General features: G+C 42.4%; 1 protein-coding gene across 1 annotated transcript in view; it reads left to right on the top strand.

Moving 5' to 3' along the window:
- Positions 1-51: 51 nt before the first annotated feature.
- Positions 52-18,272, top strand: part of LOC120034538 (protein FAM171A2-like) — a 70,080-nt gene continuing 51,859 nt past the window's right edge. The window contains exons 1-2 of the mRNA XM_038981134.1: positions 52-230; positions 16,599-16,826. Coding sequence (XP_038837062.1) covers positions 65-230; positions 16,599-16,826 — 394 coding nt within the window. The 5' untranslated portion in view covers positions 52-64. The remainder of the gene's footprint in view (positions 231-16,598; positions 16,827-18,272) is intronic.

Genomic DNA, 18,272 nt, shown 5'->3' with positions numbered 1-18,272 from the left:
CCACTCCGGAGCGCGAGCCGAGCAAGGAGTGGGCATCCGAGGCAGCGCGAAAAGGGAGCACTCAATGCCAACCTCAAAAGCAATATGGATGAATGGCCACCTAAGTGGAATTGATGATGTCGCAGTAAGAATGCCACCGCCGCACACACCTCGTCTTCTTGTTCTCTTTCTTTTTCTCGGCAATCTTTGGGAAGGACTTGCTAAATCCATTTTGGACCAGGGAGCGCTTGGTGAGTTATTCGTAGAGATTCGGCAAGATTCGAGTTCTGAGGGGAAAGTCTGTGGTGAATTATTTGGCTGCTACAGCTAACGCATTGGCTGTTGTTATTATTTGTGGCCCTTGTCAGTGATGAGGATGAGTTATTACGTAACCGTCGCGTTTATTCAGCTATAATAGGCTATTGCACGAATGGATACAATTTAGTCGCCGCCTGCTCTAGTCTTGTGGCTACTTCTTTGCATTCGAGAATGGAATAGGGCTTCCGTTTTGAAACAAAGGATCCCGAACTGCAGCCTCCTTCCCTTATGGGCTGTCTGTAGGTTCAATCTGTAGGTCAATCTAACCTAACGCTTGGCTATATAGCCTATCAATAGCAGTTGCATTATTCCGTTACCATGTGCGATCTGAGTTGGGCGATAGCAATTAGGCTACGATGAGGCGTCAGCTTAGTTCAAACTTCTATCCATGCCCAGTCCGTTAACTTTATGTAACTCTGGAAGATCCCAACTAGAAATGTTCAATTAGCAAATGGTCATTCGTCAGACACCAATGGTTAGTAGAACTATTTTTTTTAAATCAAAATCAATCAAATCATTCCATGCTAGAAAAATAGGCCAATAAGAGTATAGCACGAGCTCATGTGCATTTGGGAATGCCAGATGGTCGACGAGCTTGTTTTGGCTACTGTCATCTGCACGCACCCATTGTTGACATTGTTGTTATGTCCCAAGAGGCCTCATGAATGGCCAAAGGACATTATCATTTGAACAATGTTTGTTTTGGGTTCCCAGGACTTTTGATACATTTCATTTATCCTATTTCAATTCAGTTTCTCTGCAGGAATATTTTCACAATTTTATTCCCATATTATTATTATTATTATTAAATAGGCTGTCCTGGGACAGTAGACTATGGTGCTTGAAGTGGATGCTCGTGTCAATGCTTGGTAGTGTTTTAGCCTCCCTCTCCCATACAGTTCCCTATCCTTCAACTGGGCCAAGCACGGTTTAGTTCAAATGCTTTCAATATGTTGCAATTCCTTGCCTCTTTTTATAGCTAAGCAGGCTTTTAAGAAGTTGTGTCCATTATCTATATTTCATTAGCTAAGTTTTTTGCAACCAAAGACCCCTATTTCTGGAAGATGTGCTTATTGCTTAGTGCTTTGGACAAGCTTGTCAAGATGGGTAGAGCGTCTTAACCCATACATGTCAAATTCAGTGTACTTTAATCTTTTAGCTTCTCTAATGTTATCTATGAATAATCATAGATTATCCATGTGAATACCACTAGTTTCACCGACTGAGCAAACTGGTTGTGGTTGGTCTAATCGTTTAGCCTTGCAGCAGTGGCGACCCGTCATTCAGGGCAGGTGGGGTTTTGAGCAGCACACTTTTAGGTAAAAAATACATTTAAAAAAATATATATAATAATATTTTTTTTGGGGGGGGGGCTTGCCTGTTTTGCTTGTCACATATCAGTTTGCAAACAATGTAAAATAATAAAATGTAATTGAGTTGATAAAGCCGCATACAAACATGGTATTTTTTTTGCTTTTTTTGAGTAAGGCAGCTCAAAAATGCTTGTGTTTCAGCCTAGCTCAGTGTTTCCTGTGGTGGTGGGGCTAGCCAGCAGAAAATACAGAGCGTTGTGCCTGATTGGCTCAGTTTTCTGCCACGATTGGCTCCGTTTTCTGTCACTCATGGGACAGTACGTCATGCCCAATTCTAAGGTTAGAGCTCAAAAATGTTATGCGCTTGGGTTCTGTCATAGAGAAGAAGGCTCAAGGTAATTGGCCACAGATAGAATGACATCAAATCACGTTATATCTACAGTAGCTTTGATTGGACAACATGTCAACATCTTACTTTCAAAGTCTTAGGTAGCAGTCATCATCAGTTGTCATCAAGTCGACAATCTACTGGCAAATCCTTTTTAATCCTTGAAGAGAAATAATAGATTTTTTTTAAATTGCAAATTCAACAATGAGTCGATTGGAAGGAATCAGTGGCTAACTGTGAGCGTTTCAAAGAAACCACTAACGTTAGCCTGCTATTCAATGGAGTGGATGTGTTTTTTCCCCCAAGTTCCCACCATAAATCCACTTTGATGACAAAGTTTGATGACAAAATTTGCCAACAAAGAACGGTTGTGCCACCTTAACAAGGTGAGTCCAAAAATGTATTGTATGCTGCTGCATAAATGATGTAATATGCAAGGGAGAAATGTATGCTGTAGCTAAGAAAGTAATACTAGGTTTATATTGTGTAGTACGCTGTTACTAGCCCATGTGCCTCACCCTAATAATTTGGTCTATTTTCACCAACGCGGTATTGTAAACACATCCTTCGTGGCCCAGTATGTGATTGTTTGGCTAGCTTTTTTTATACAGCTTTGACAGTGCTACTGATAGTAGTTGTGGTGCTTGGCTTGCGTGTGCAAATTCATTACACACAATATTCTATAATATATTTGTGCTATTTGACGTGTCAAATTTAAAGCTTATTTAACGCGTCAAATAATGTTAAATGACGTGCATCTTTTTTGATACGCAAAGACCCAAACGGCGCTCAATATGCCCCATCCTAATAATTTGGTCTATTTTTACCTCCTAATTTCGCCTACTGTTCGAACTTGGTGGTGCACAAATAGCCTATAACCTGTTTTAGAGAAATGTAATCATAGAATATTGTAAGAGCTTTCATTGTCTGTTTATATGCCCCATTTATTTATCCTACGGTTCTGACGTGTACAGGGAGGACACTGTAAGAATGGCCCATGTTCTGAATTCTGTCGCTGTACATTTCAAAAGTGCTGAACAAATAGTTATATTGACTACGTCCGTCGTCGCTTGCTCATTAGTGTCTTAATCGAAATTGCCGATTGCCTCTTATCCACTTGTCGTCCCCTTATGCCATAGATTGTACATCTCAATTGTCAGTAGAATCCACATTTGTTTAAGCAAGTCTGCCATATCAACTATGTTTTTATGTGTAATGGCTTTGCTGGCATACATCCCACTTAGTTGTTTTTTTGCCCCACCAAGATTTACATACTAAAATGGCCACTGCCTTGCAGTTTAGCTGTATAGATTAAACTTTCTTGAAACACTTTCAAACGGGAAATCACATCAAAGTCGCTAACACCTTGTCATCATATAATGCTATTACACCATGGGTTGATTAAAAAGTATCCCAACTGGAGAGACAGGAAATGTTGATTCATTCATTTGAAGGTGCTGTCGTCAACCACGACCGCACCTTCACCTCATATTGATTTGTCAGACTGTGTTCTTTCATTACTTTACCATAGAGCTCATGACCTCAATCTCTCCTCAGAAGTAAAGGTCCCTTTGAAGCAGTCAGAGAGCTTGGGTGGTAAACTAAGTCGAGTAGCTGAAAGAATTTGGCGCTTGTGGATTGAGTTGAGGCCGGTGAAGCTTGGGCTGACTTTTTTTATCGCAGTTGAAATTCCTTTCTTTTAACGGCACAGTGACTTCAATGTTCTTTCGGCTCAGTAGCTCAGCAAGAACGAGATGAATCACCACAACCTATCAAACAAAGTATACTATTACCAATTAAATGCTTGGTCTAGGAAGAAAAAGGAAATTAATTCAGAGATCAGTGGAGGGTGATGCTGTGGACATTGTCAAATTGTGCCAGACTCTCTTCTTGTATCAGCTCAGCTCCTTTTGAAGATGCATATTTAGTTACAGGTAGATGTTGGGCAAATGGCCCAGCTAATGGCACCCAATTTCTGATATGGCCTGGTTAAAAGTAGTGCACTTCATAGGGAATAGGGTGCCATTTGGGATGCCGCTTTTTCGGTACACACTCTCTGCAGCATCAGTAATCAAGGCATACATATTAATGATATACTGTTGAAATGAATTAAGAATGGATTGAACCCAGCCATGGGGATGTTATTTATTCAATGAATAACATTATAATTTAGTCTAATAGCGCAATATTCAATGTAAGCCTGACATCCCCAGAGAGAAGGTTTGTATGTTAGAGGAGTTAAGGGTACTTTGAAATACTATATATGAAAATGGTCTCATTTAAATAAATTAAAATGGACCTTTCACTGACATCAGAAATCCTCATATCTGAATTATTGTCCTGAAAGGGAACTTTTTGATACAAGGTCATCTTCAGTTTGATGTACACTGATCTTGGTTATCTTAACATTATTTCATGCTGAATTCTGCAGATCAGAGTGACTGAGTGGAACGTGTCTTCTCTTTGTCCACCCTCTGTCACATTATGTTATTGCCATGGTAATCTGTCCATGGTGAATCCTGCCCCTTCCCCTCTCAGTGACCTCCATGTTGTCTCCTACCCAGTTGAGGCGATTTGTCACACGTCCATTTGTGGCTTTCTTTTTGAAGGTCATGTTTACCTGTCTTACAAGAGCCAGGTGCTGTCTGTCATTCAAGGCTGAAAGAAACCCTAATAATGACATGCGCCATCACAACTGAGATACTCGTGCGATCGTTGATCCTTCTATGGTACGTCTCCTTGAATTATCAAACATCTATGGTGTATTGCTGGCCACTTAGCGCCTGAGGTTAATTTTAAAAAACGATTTTGTGAGGATGGAGGCAGTGTTGCTGTTGTTGAGATCAGAGGTTTATGTAAAAGCATCAGCTGTGTATATCTTGCGGACTGACTGTGCCCACTGCCCAAAGCAACAACCAAAGCATGAACAATGTGTTATTCTTGGGCTGTTTCTGCATGAGCAACACCTGACTGTCCTAATCGGTCTGATAACCTGTGCAGCCTGCCCCGGTGTGCGGACAATAGCCGGCTAAGGCCTGGCCAGGCAAGGGTCTAATGTGAGTTGACTGCCATTGCTTTGTGTTCTCTCCACGGCCCCTGGGCAGGTGAACCATACAATCTCAAATTGATAATTGTTCAGATTCGTAATTGTTTGGCAGTACTGTCCCTTCTGTACCCTGAGATCTAGGTTTTATTGTGTTTTTATTAAGCAAAATTGTACATTTTCTTGTTCGTTTTCTATCGATGTCATGGGGTCGTTCAGTCACAGGGTGGTTGTTCTGTATAGTGTCCATATCTATACACTGCTGCACTTTGAGCCTCTATGGCAGGGGATGGCAACAGGCGGCAGGTGGGCCCAAACCTTTTGGTTTGTTTTTGGTCCAAAAAAAGCTTTACAGTCACCATATACAGTTATTCTGGAGTTTTTCCTTCATTGTGGTCGTTGGGGACCCCATTTTCTTATGGATTAGGACTACAGTCGTGGCCAAAAGTTTTGAGAATGATACAAATGCATATTTCTATGCGTATGGAACATTTGTGGGATCTTTTGTTTCAGCTCATGAAACATGGGACTGTCACGATCGTCAGGAGAAAGAGAGGAGGACCAAGGCGCAGCGTAATAACAATACATCTTCCTTTTTAATGAAGACGAAACAAACACTTTTACAAACTAACAAAACAACGAACATGAAGCTATACAAAACAAATAAGTGCAGACACTGGCAACTTACACATAGACAATTACCGACAACCTACCTAATGACTATGGCTGCCTAAATATGGCTCCCAATCAGAGACAACGATAGACAGCTGTCTCTAATTGAGAACCAATCTAGGCAACCATAGACTTACATAAACACCTACACTGAACACAACCCCATGAACTCTACAAACACCCCCTAGACAATACAAACACCCTAGACGAGACAAAAACACACAAACATCCCCCATGTCACACCCTGACCTAACTAAAATAATAAAGAAAAACAAAGATAACTAAGGCCAGGGCGTGACAGGGACCAACACTTTACATGTTGCGTTTATATTTTTATTGAGTATATAAAGTCGTGGCCAAAAGTTTTGTTGAATGACACAAATATTAATTTCCACAAAGTTTGCTGCCTCAGTGTCTTTAGATATTTTTGTCAGATGTTACTATGGAATACTGAAGTATACTTACAAGCATTTCATAAGTGTCAAAGGCTTTTATTGACAAGTACATGAAGTTGATGCAAAGAGTCAATATTTGCATTGTTGACCCTTCTTTTTCAAGACCTCTGCAATCTGCACTAGCATGCTGTCAATTAACTTCTGGGCCACATCCTGACTGATGGCAGCCCATTCTTGCATAATCAATGCTTGGAGTTTGTCAGAATTTGTGGGGTTTTGTTTGTCTACCCGCCTCTTGAGGATTGACCACAAGTTCCCAATGGGATTAAGGTCTGAGGAGTTTCCTGGCCATGGATCCAAAATATTAGTTATCACTTTTGCCTTATGGCAAGGTGCTCCATCATGCTGGAAAAGGCATTGTTTGTCACCAAACTGTTCCTGGATGGTTGGGAGAAGTTGCTCTCGGAGGATGTGTTGGTACCATTCTTTATTCATGGCTGTGTTCTTAGGCAAAATTGTGAGTGAGCCCACTCCCTTTGCTAAGTAGCAACCCCACACATGAATGGTCTCAGGATGCTTTACTGTTGGCATAACACAGGACTGATGGTAGCGCTGACCTTGTCTTCTCCGGACAAGCTTTTTTCCGGATGCCCCAAACAATCGGAAAGGGGATTCATCAGAGAAAATGACTTTACCCCAGTCCTCAGCAGTCCAATCCCTGTACCTTTTGCAGAATATCAGTCTGTCCCTGATGTTTTTCCTGGAGAGAAGTGGCTTCTTTGCTGCCCTTCTTGACACCAGGACATCCTCCAAAAGTCTTCGCCTCACTGTCCGTGCAGATGCACTCACAACTGCCTGCTGCCATTCCTGAACAAGCTCTGTACTGGTGGTGCCCCGATCCCGCAGCTGAATCAACTTTAGGAGATGGTCCTGGCTCTTGCTGGACTTTCTTGGGCGCCCTGAAGCCTTCTTCACAACAATTGAACCGCTCTCCTTGAAGTTCTTGATGATCCGATAAATCGTTGATTTAGGTGCAATCTTACTGGAAGCAATATCCTTGCCTGTGAAGCCCTTTTTGTGCAAAAAAATGATGATGACATGTGTTTCCTTGCAGGCAACCATGATTGCAGAGGAAGAACAATGATTCCAAGCACCACCCTATTTTGAAGTTTCCAGTCTGTTATTCGAACTCAATCAGCATGACAGAGTGATCTTCAGCCTTGTCCTCGTCAACACTCACACCTGTGTTAACGAGATAATCGCTGACATGATGTCAGCTGGTCCTTTTGTGGCAGGGCTGAAATGCAGTGGAAATGTTTTTTGGGGATTCAGTTCATTTGCATGGCAAAGAGGGACTTTGCAATTAATTGCAATTCATCTGATCACTCTTCACAACATTCTGTACTATATGCAAATTGCCATCATACAAACTGAGGCAGCAGACTTTGTGAAAATGTATATTTGTGTCATTCTCAAAACTTTTGGCCACGACTGTACAACGTCTCCAGGTCATATTATTTGATAATTAGCCACTAAAAATCTGGATTGTGGATCTTTTGAGAATCTCAAAAATGGCTGGCTATATTGTGATGTGAAAATGCTGTCTCACTAAACCGTCCAGGGGAAGTAGCAGGCAGTGTAGAGTAGATATATGGTTATGTTAAATATGGAAGCAATGTCAAGAAGAGGTCAGTTCTAATTAGCAATTCAATCATTTCTTTTTAATTATACATTCTACTGCTGGGAGTGGAGCTGAGGCATGTACAAATTAGTTGGTTTCTACTGAAGAGTGGTAGCCTGGATCCAGATCTGTTTGTACTGTCTTGCCAAATCATATGGTCACAATGACCATAGGAGTTGGCAAGACAGCATAAACAGATCTAGGACCAGGCTAGAAAGATTGGGTCTGTCTGACTCATAGAATTTTGCTCTGACTGACATCCTGTATTAGGATTCAGAGCATCGTGGACCAGGACCAACCAGGCTGTTTTTCTGTAGTGGTAGCCTATTGAAGGTGGGCTGGCTGTCTGCCGAGGAATTTTTGCTCAGGCAGCTGTACAGTGGGAGGAATCCGACTGTTGACACCTAACACCCTCTCTCGTCTCAGAGGATACTAGTAGAGCTGTCTAGACATAGCATAGTAGCACAGCATAGCACCCCTTTGGAAATATAGACAGCCTAACACACAATGGGTGGATCCCTGAACCATGGCTCTTTCCTCGTGACTTTATTTTCCTCCTAATGACAAGTTATTCTGGAATGAGACTAATTTACATCAAAAGTGAGCCTGAAAAAATCTCAACAGCCTGCCTTGTCTCTAAACAAGGACTGCCAGCAAACAATACTTAAATATATCGATTGACTTCCTATATAGTTTTCAGTTTGGCTAGGATACTCACAGTTCATATACAACTTTCCTGCCCTTAGTAATGGATGAAATTCTGCTCCTTGGGAAATTGGATGTTTTGAAAGGCTTTCAGTAAGAAACCATATCAAATCCTTTGTCGACTGGCAATTAAAGCTAAGTCCCCTCATTATTTTCTGTTTATACTGTATTATCTCACATCTGTTAAGTGGTCTTCCACATTTTAATCTGGATTATGTTTGAGAACAGTTGACTAATTTGGCATGTAAGCCTATTTGCCACATATACCCATTTTAGAAAATGTCCGAAGAAAATACAGTTGGAGCACAACATATTTTGTAAAGAAAGAATGACACAAAAAGACTGGTAAGAGAATAACCCATTTTAGTTGACGCTCTTATCCAGAGCGATTTACAGGAGCAATGAGGGTTAAGTGCCTTGTTCAAGGCTACATCTAAAGGTTTTTCACCTAGTTGGCTCAGGGATTCGAAACAGCGACCTTTCAGTTACTGGCCCAAGACTCTTACATGCCGCCTTATGACATTGCAATGAAAATACAAAAGAGTTGCAGGAAGTTATGGACACAATAATGTTGTCAGTTTCTCAACTACCCTTTCTCGGTGTGAGGTTGAGTGAGCTACATTGTCGTATAACCATCATGATATCTTTCCTTGATATATTATGTTAGGTTAACGCATGATCAGCCATAAGTAAATCATGAGATACTGACACTGTACAAGGTTGTTGTATTTACAGTTGAAGTCGGAAGTTTACATACACCTTAGCCAAATCCAGGGCAACAGCAAAGGACATTGTGAAGATGCTGGAGGCAACAGGTACAAAAGTATCTATAGCAACAGTAAAACAAGTCCTATATCGACATAACCTGAAAGGCTGCTCAGCAAGGAAGAAGCCACTGCTCCAAAACCGCCATTAAAAAAAGCCAGACTATGGTTTGCAACTGCACATCTGGACAAATATCATACTTTTTGGAGAAATGTCCTCTGGTCTGATGAAACAAAAATAGAACTGTTTGGCCATAATAACCATAGTTATGTTTGGAGGAAAAAGGGGGACGCTTGCAAGCCGAAGAACACCATCCCAACCGTGAAGCACGGTGGTGCCAGCATCATGTTGTGAGGGTGCTTTGCTGCAGGAGAGACTGGTGCACTTCACAAAATAGATGGCATCATGAGGCAGGAAAATGATGTGGATATATCTCAAGACATCAATCCGGAAGTTGTAGCTTGGTTGCAAATGGGTGGTTGAAAAATGAGTTTCAGGCCTCCCGGGTGGCGCAGTGGTCTAGAGCACTGCATCGCAGTGCTAGCTGCGCCACCAGAGTCTCTGGGTTCGCGCCCAGGCTCTGTCGCAGCCGGCCGCGACCGGGAGGTCCGTGGGGCGACGCACAATTGGGCTAGCGTCGTCCGGGTTAGGGAGTGTTTGGTCGGTAGGGATATCCTTGTCTCATCGCGCTCCAGCGACTCCTGTGGCGGGCCGGGTGCAGTGCGCGCTAACCAAGGGGGCCAGGTGCACGGTGTTTCCTCCGACACATTGGTGCGGCTGGCTTCCGGGTTGGAGGCGCGCTGTGTTAAGAAGCAGTGCGGCTTGGTTGGGTTGTGCTTCGGAGGACGCGTGGCTTTCGACCTTTGTCTCTCCCGAGCCCGTACGGGAGTTGTAGCGATGAGACAAGATAGTAATTACTAGCGATTGGATACCACGAAAATTGGGGAGAAAAGGGGCTAAAATTTTTAAAAATGAAAAAAAATGAAAAATGAGTTTCAATGACTTCAACCTAAGTGTATGTAAACTTCTGACTTCAGCTGTATGTCAGTGCCATATACTATATGGAGATACTGTATGAAAGGCTCTGTGTATGTAATTCACCTCCACATGATAGTTTCTCTAGCTACTCCTCTTAATCCTCTCACTGACCACATACAGTATAAGCCAATGTGATGTCCCAGGCCAGCTTTAAACATCTTGGCTAGGCTGCAGAGATCTACAACATCTGGACATGATGACCAAGTTGTATTACTGCATCCCAGCAACCTGCCCGTGGCCTCACTCTGATCATAGATTAGTGTAACCAGATCGTGCATTTGTGTTTTTTCCTTTCCAGCAGCTGTTTGATTCAGATACCACTCTTTTGCTCAGTGTGCTATGAGTGCCTGAACACCACATAGATTCAACAATCTTCCGTGACTAATGTATGACTATGTAACACAAAAACGTTTGATACCATTAATATGTACTAGCCGGTGTTTTGTGTGGTTGCGGGTGCGGGTGCGGGTGAACGTGTTCTTGGATGATTGTCATGGTAACAAATTTCCGCATTTCAGCCTGTTGTGTTGACGTTAGGTTCTGTGGATTCGTGACTGTGAACTATGGAAATATCGGTAATTTACACGCCACTCAGTTGTGGTGAAATCTTGTGATTTTGTTCGATTGTTCACCACTTTCTTGTGCAAATGAGCAGAAACAATTACTGTTACCCAGGAATGAAAAGCAATGACACCTTAATGATATGGTTCACTGTTCATAATTACAGATCAGAAATTACTATTGGTTTCATATGGAAAAGGATGACACCGGTAAAAAAAAAAAGCGGGGACTTTGTGTTAACTCTGAGTTGATTGTAACAGTTATTTTTCTACTTTATCAATCAGAAATTGTGCCATCTGTTTGTTGATGTGTCTTATCCTGTTTTCTCATATCAAGTGTATGTAGTGTCCTCTCCTTTCTCCTCTGTGATAATCAAGGGGACTAGCCTCTTGTCCACTGGGATCCTGCCTCTAAAGGCGATCACAGTAGGGGGAACTGTTTGTGGACTTTGGCTTGAAACGTGGAACTGTGTTTTCCTGTTCTAGAACAGCCTTGATGTGTCCTGTGAGGCTGTGATTCCACACGGAACAATGCCCTGCACCAGGGCCAACACGGTCTAAATGGTGGATGGGTTTCCTCTCTGGGGACACTCAGCAGTAGTTTATAACACTTGGAAATCATCCATTATTAACATATCAACCTGGGTGTACTGTACTGTCAACCTGCTGCTGAGGAAGCTTAAATCTTTTTGATTGAATCGAAACCTTGACACGTGTAATGACAAGCTAAGTAACAACAAGCTAAGCTATCATCGCTTGCTGAGTTAGTAAGAAACGTATACGCATGTTACGACAACAGCACCAAACCATTGACTTTCTAAGCTAACAATTCATGCTGGCTATTAGTGGATAGTGGAACTCTAGTTATTCTGAAATGCCTTGGTAAAGATCCCAATGTTACACATGAAGTGCTTTCGGGGCCCTTCTTGTGTGTAACCAAAGGTAGCTTATTTTATCTCGCCTTGTAGGTGGTAGGGTTCAAGCTGAAAGACATTCAAAGTTGTAACCCAACTTTATGGACCCCTAAAAACCTTCACACACCATATAACTCTCCCTCCGGGCACTGGTAGACAACAGAGGCCTGAGAGAGACCCTCTCTACTGATGTGCGCCAGCTGTGGATTCCCCTCTCTTTCCCTCTCTGCACTCTCTCTCTTTCTCTCTGTCTCTCCTCTCCCCTCCATGTGCAGCCTGAGGAAGTCCCTCATGATGACTTCCAGCTGGTGTATGCGAGTAGGAAGGAGGTGGAGGTGATTTGGTTAGATTTATCTCCTCTTAACTCTATCCTCGCCCTTGATACCTCTACCTCAAACCCTTTGTGTTTCATTTGGGTTACGAGCGAGTCTCCTTAGATCAAAATGTTTCCAAGGAGGTTTGACCTTGCTCATAGGAGAAGGACAGACTGGGATTGTGACACGTCAGTCTTCCATCCGATCCGCCCTCTCAGGAAACTCCCCAAAACAGCTTTACAAAGCTGTCCAGATTGATGAAGCCCTTATGGGGGAAAAAAAACAAAACATGATTTCACGTGTGAAATTTCCACATGTTTTGCACATGCAACAATTTATTTCATAATGTAATTATTATTATTGTAAATAATTATAAAACCATGTGGCTTTGGAAAACTTCACTTGTGATGCTATTTCACATGAGGTTTCACATGTGGATTTTCACGTGATCACAAATTTTGGATTCATGGATAAAAATGTTAACATGATGCCCTACAAACAAAAAGTTGTTAGGAAGCCCCAGGGAACGTCATAGAATAGCTGCAGTGTTCCTCACTTACATATGACACATTTTAACAATGTGTATGTTTATTTACACAGTAATTATTACTCAACGTCCTCACTTGGGGTTTGAACTCACAACCTCTTGGTTCACAGCATTCCGAGCATTCCGATTTCACCTATATTCCTACACTTTGGACCTCAAAGTAAATCTCAGCTTTGTATAATACACTCAAAAAAGTGATTATATTTATCATAGTGATTCAGGAGTAACATTAAAACAGAATAATATGCCCCACCAACATTAGACAACTATACTATTTTAGTTATCAGTTAATCTGACTATTCTCTCATCATTGATTTTATTTACAAACATTGTAGTAGAACATCTATTATGATAAGGTTTGGCTTGGAAAGGTTTTTTCGCCTGATTTGAAACAGCGGATGTGTTGTGCACCGAAGTCCACAAGCGAAGGGCAAAGGTGAGAGAAGGAGAGTGCGTAGATGCGAGAAGCAGTTATACCGCGAACAAAAATTATCATGCTGTTTGTATGTGGCTGCTATGAAAGTGAACTGTGTTTGCGTGTGATCAAGTGTGTATTCATTCCGCCCGTTTCTATTGAAAAACGTTTCTTAAACGGAAGCAAGCCTACAGTATGTTGTAAACTTTCATTCATAGGCTAAGTTAGGTTGTAGCAACCTCATGATGGTTATAGGGAAGTTTGAGTATCATGTTGTAGCCTAAACCTATCGATGTCACATTGAGCTGGGTGAATGGAATATGAATGACAGTCATATTCTGTAATAGAAATAAGGCCATGCTCATTTTAAATGTCACCGACCGCAAATGTCACTCATTCACACCCCCTGAACCTCATCATTAGTAACTCACACGTATGCTTGAATATGTTTGTGCATCATGTCTGGGGAGGCTAAAGAAAGAAAGTGTGTGAACATTGAATAACAGCTGATTTCTATTCAAATAGCCTACAGTACCTCAATCGGAAAAATCACTCATTTATATTGAGCTGTGTAGTGTGAGAGAGGTGTGAAGTGCCTAGATGAGATTTGGCCCGTAGCCAGAATGAGATGGCTCAGATCAGATCGTGGTAGGTAATGTGTGTGTTAAAGCAATGGAATGGAAATGAGCCTACTGTACATACAGGAAGAGCTGGCTGTGAGAAAACATGGAAATGGGACGTTATTGGAATGCAGGAATACTTATCTTCCTATTCCAAGGCCACCCTGCTGCTCGGCTTCCCTCACCCTTTCCTGAATACCCATCTGCAGAGGGAGGAAAGGAAGGAGGGAGAGAGTGATAGAGAGAGAGGGAGGTGGGAAAAATGGAGAAGTACCAGAGGGGGAGGGGGAGAGAGAGAGGGAGAGGGAGGGCGGTAGAGAGAGAGAGGGTGGGGGGGCTATTCTCATTGACGAAAGTTGAAGGAGAGGCACCGCAACAAGATTTAAATTGGCATAATATGTACATACACTTTTCAATTTATACATCACACCTTTGCCTTACCTTTCGTTGTAGCTGGCAACATGACATTCTTGCTCTGCTGATCCAATTTACCGTAAACTTCACAGTAGCCACTAGCCAGTAACCAAGTGTAATAGAGTTAAGAATGTGCCACAAACTCACTCCAGAGCTAGCTGGAAATGTTGCGGACGGAGCCGTCCGATCAGTACCGTTTAGGTGTCTCAAACTGTTGGTACGTTGTCAAGGAGGGCGGCCACGTGTGTTGCGAAGCAGAGGATCACTGGTTCGAGACCAGTACGGGGCAATTGGACAGTGGAGGAAGCTAAGCACACTGATTCCCGCAAGCAACTTTTCATCTAAAACATAACGCTATTACACTCTTGAATAACGCAACAATTCACAACCATATGCCATCAATGAAAGGGTTGTATTTCTTGTTTCTTGGCAAAGGTGTGATGTATAAATTGAAAAGTGTATGTACATATTATGGCAATTTAAATCTCGTTGCGGTGCCTCTCCTTCAACTTTCGTCAATGAGAATAGCCCCCCCACCCTCTCTCTCTCTCCCGCCCTCCCTCTCTGGTACTCCTCTCTCTCTTAATAATTTCAGATGAAATTGCAATAAAACAAGTCTCGAATATAATGAACATGTCTATACATTTCAGTGGTTTCATAAACATTAAACGTTGTTGTGCTATTGCTATTTTTACTGCACCAGTGTCGGGCTCAACGAGACAATTCTGTTTATATTGCCCTGCTTGGAGAGGGTGCGAGTGTCGTGCACAACTTCAGGAGGTTGCGGTCGAGACGTGACAGGGTTTGCAAGTTTACATTACAGTAATAAGTCCATTCTCAGGATTTTGTTTGATACCTCTCGAGCATCTCCTTCAACTTTCATCACTGTAAAAAGGACCAACGTGATCGGTACCAGAGAGGGTGGTGGGAAAGATAGCGAGAGAGAGGGGGGTACTGTAAAGCCAGTTCAGTGGCAGGTTTAATATTACATTTAATTGGCATCTCATTGTATTTCCTGCCATGATTTCAGCCTTTTAGCTCTTGGCGTTGTATCCCCAAATATCAAGGAGGCACTCTCAACAGCCGCAGCTTGCTGCATTGGCACAATAAATAATATTCTGCCTAGCACTATCTGGTGGACCACCAACAACCTACTGAAGTCACAGAGGAAACGTTTTTTGTAATGTGGGCACGTAGAGGAATTGAGTACCCCTATTGAGTACCAGTTCATGCAATGTGATTTCCCTTAATAGCTTCATGTGGGTTGTTGTGTTTGTTGATTCATGTTGTATGTTAATTATGGAGATGATATCATCTTCTCGGTATGCCACCATCACTGGGCCTTGTCCTCCGCGCCAGATGGAGCTGCCAAGCGACCCATTTTCCCAACATTCTTTTCTGGGGACACCTCATAGTATCCATAGCAACATGCATCAACTGAGCCATTGACCCATTTAGAATCAAAATAGTTTTCTCAGGGACTCTTTAGGAGCATGTGAAAATGTGAACTGGGTTTTCTCAAGGACTCTTTGGAGCATGTGGAAATGTGAACTTGGTTTTATGAAGGATTCTCTCTGTAGCATGTGAAAATGTGAACTGGGCCAGTCAATGGTTGTGTGAATGGGCTAGGGTACACACACACACACACACACACACACACACACACACACACACACACACACACACACACACACACACACACACACACACACACACACACACTACTCTGAGAAGCACATAGTGTTAGTGTTACCCCCTACAGAGTTCGTATCACAGTATGTTGAGAAAGAGTCTATCACAGCCAATAAAATCAACTGTTAATTGCAACATTTCTGTCAATAGACCTTGGACCGTGTGTGTGTGATCTCATGATCACGAGAGAGGATGTTTTCCATGGAATATATTCTTGAACTCAATAACTAGAATTGTTCTGAACAGCTCATGAGGAGTATGCCTGTATGATCCAGGTCATCACCATGGGTACTAGAAAGCACATGGTCATTGCAGTGGAATCACCATTCTATCCCTCCAGACAGTTTGGCTTGGGTTTGGAGGATCAATCGATTCTGATGGTCCCAGCATGTCCTAATAGGGTTCGGGCACTAGACCCCTAAACTCTATTAAATGCTTTTTTGATCTCATGGTTAACAACGATGAGTCGTCATGCCCTGTCAGCTGAGAACTAGAACACCTGAACAGAGACACGCTTGCCCTGTCATTTACTTAATGTAGTGCGAGATGACACTTGAATTTGTTATATAAGAACAACACATTTCCTATCGTTAGCTACAAGGGAACTTAGAAACTACAACCCAACTATATGTGAAAAAGCAGAACAATCTGTGTGCTCTCAGATTGCAATAAGAGTTCATTGTGGAACTTGTACGATGGCCGACAAGTTTAGCCTCCAACTTTGAATCAAAACCAAACAATACTTTTGTGCATTCATTGCAAATTATCCTGTAGGTTTCCGATTTAGTTTGAATAATTTAATAATTCTCGTTCCTGTCTCCACAGAGGTGCTCGTCAGAGTCCAGGTGTTTGACAACAGTGACCTTTCACCTCTGGCAGAGGCTGCAGTGGATGTTTATGGGAACCAGTCTACCTTGGCATCCAGCAAGGCTGACAAAGATGGCGTCGTCATGGTCACCTTCCTGTACCGCCCTGGCACCTGGGTCATTGTCACGGCAACAAAACAGGGATTTGTCACTAACTCCGCCCCCTGGCATGCCAGCCGCATCCCCTGTGAGTATTGTGTTTCATCCCTAACTATCACACTACTTTGTGCGGTCACGTTAACTTCATCCTCACAAAGTTATATTTTAAATACTGATGGCTAAACTATGCAAGTAATGGATGAATTACAATAATAATTACCAGAATCCTTTGGGACATTTGATGGAATCAGAGGCCAGGATGCCATCATAAAGGAATGTCCAACAAGCCGTCTCTGCCGATCTGTCCTCTGTGGGGTTGTGGACAGTCCTACCCAGTTGTTGTTTAACCTCAAATTCCCCACCCCATTTCCCCTCCATTGCCTCCTCCTCTCTGGGTCCACTGCCAGGGTGTTACCCCTGCGTTGGCACACCCCAGATGACTCCCACCGTATGCAGTATATCTGTCTCCACCCGCCCACCCCATCTAACCCAGTTGTTGCTGTAGTTATATCCCACCCTCTGAGCTGCAAATTCATCCGTAAGGGAAAGAGCTGTCCTGTCGGCACCAGCGGCTGGAAGCCACTTAGCTGTTAGTGCTGGTCTACTTTTAGCATTAGGGCCAAAAAGTGACAGGAGTCCGGACCTGTATGAATTGTATGTTGTCCTCCACCATCCACCTTTAAGCCTTTAAGTAACCCCACGGCTGCTTCATGGATCCTGGTCAAAAGTAGTACACTATGTAGGGAATAGGGTGCCATTTGGGATGCAGCCCCATGTCTGTGGTGTTTTTTCTTTTAAGCGTCTCCTCTCTGACATGGCACTGGTTCTTGAGGGTAGAATTGCATGGATGCCAATGCCATCATGCCATGGATGGGGCTGTGACGATTTTTTAATAACCGTGTAAATCGGTTAAACAAACGAGCCAGTTTTATCATTTTGTGTTGTGGAACAAACAGCTAACTGAAGACGGGATGGCCGGGCAATCAAAAAGACGACACGCAAGGTAAGGTTGGGCGCTATCCAGATTTTCATACGTCATACGTTTCTGTACCATACCGCTTAGATTTGTTATAGTTATACATAACTTATAAGCAGTGGTGTAAACCATACTGTTTTTCTAAATATCCCGGTATACGATATAAACTGTACATCGCTCAAGCCTACTGGGCAGTATCCAGATTTTCATACTCTTATACCGTTTCTGTACCATACCAGGGTATATGTATTACTGAATGTGCAAACAAGGAGTGCTATAAAAAACATATACTGTATATATATATATATATATATATTATTACCAAACAATTTAAGCAACAGGAATCTTTATTCAGGAGAGGTTTGAATGTCTCTGCTGTAACAAAGAAGCTTGATCTTGACATCTAGCCACTTAGCTAGCAAGTTAGCGAACCAAATGCATAGCTGGAGCCCTGAGCTGGATATCATTTATTTGACACATCTTAGATTTCTTATACTTATACTTCATTTATAGAGTGCTTAATTTGACCCGGATCCTGCCAAAACAGATTTTACTTAG

This window comes from Salvelinus namaycush, chromosome 41, assembly GCF_016432855.1.
Source record: "Salvelinus namaycush isolate Seneca chromosome 41, SaNama_1.0, whole genome shotgun sequence".
Classification (NCBI taxonomy): Eukaryota; Metazoa; Chordata; class Actinopteri; order Salmoniformes; family Salmonidae; genus Salvelinus; species Salvelinus namaycush.
This window is presented reverse-complemented; position numbering and strand designations above follow the sequence as displayed.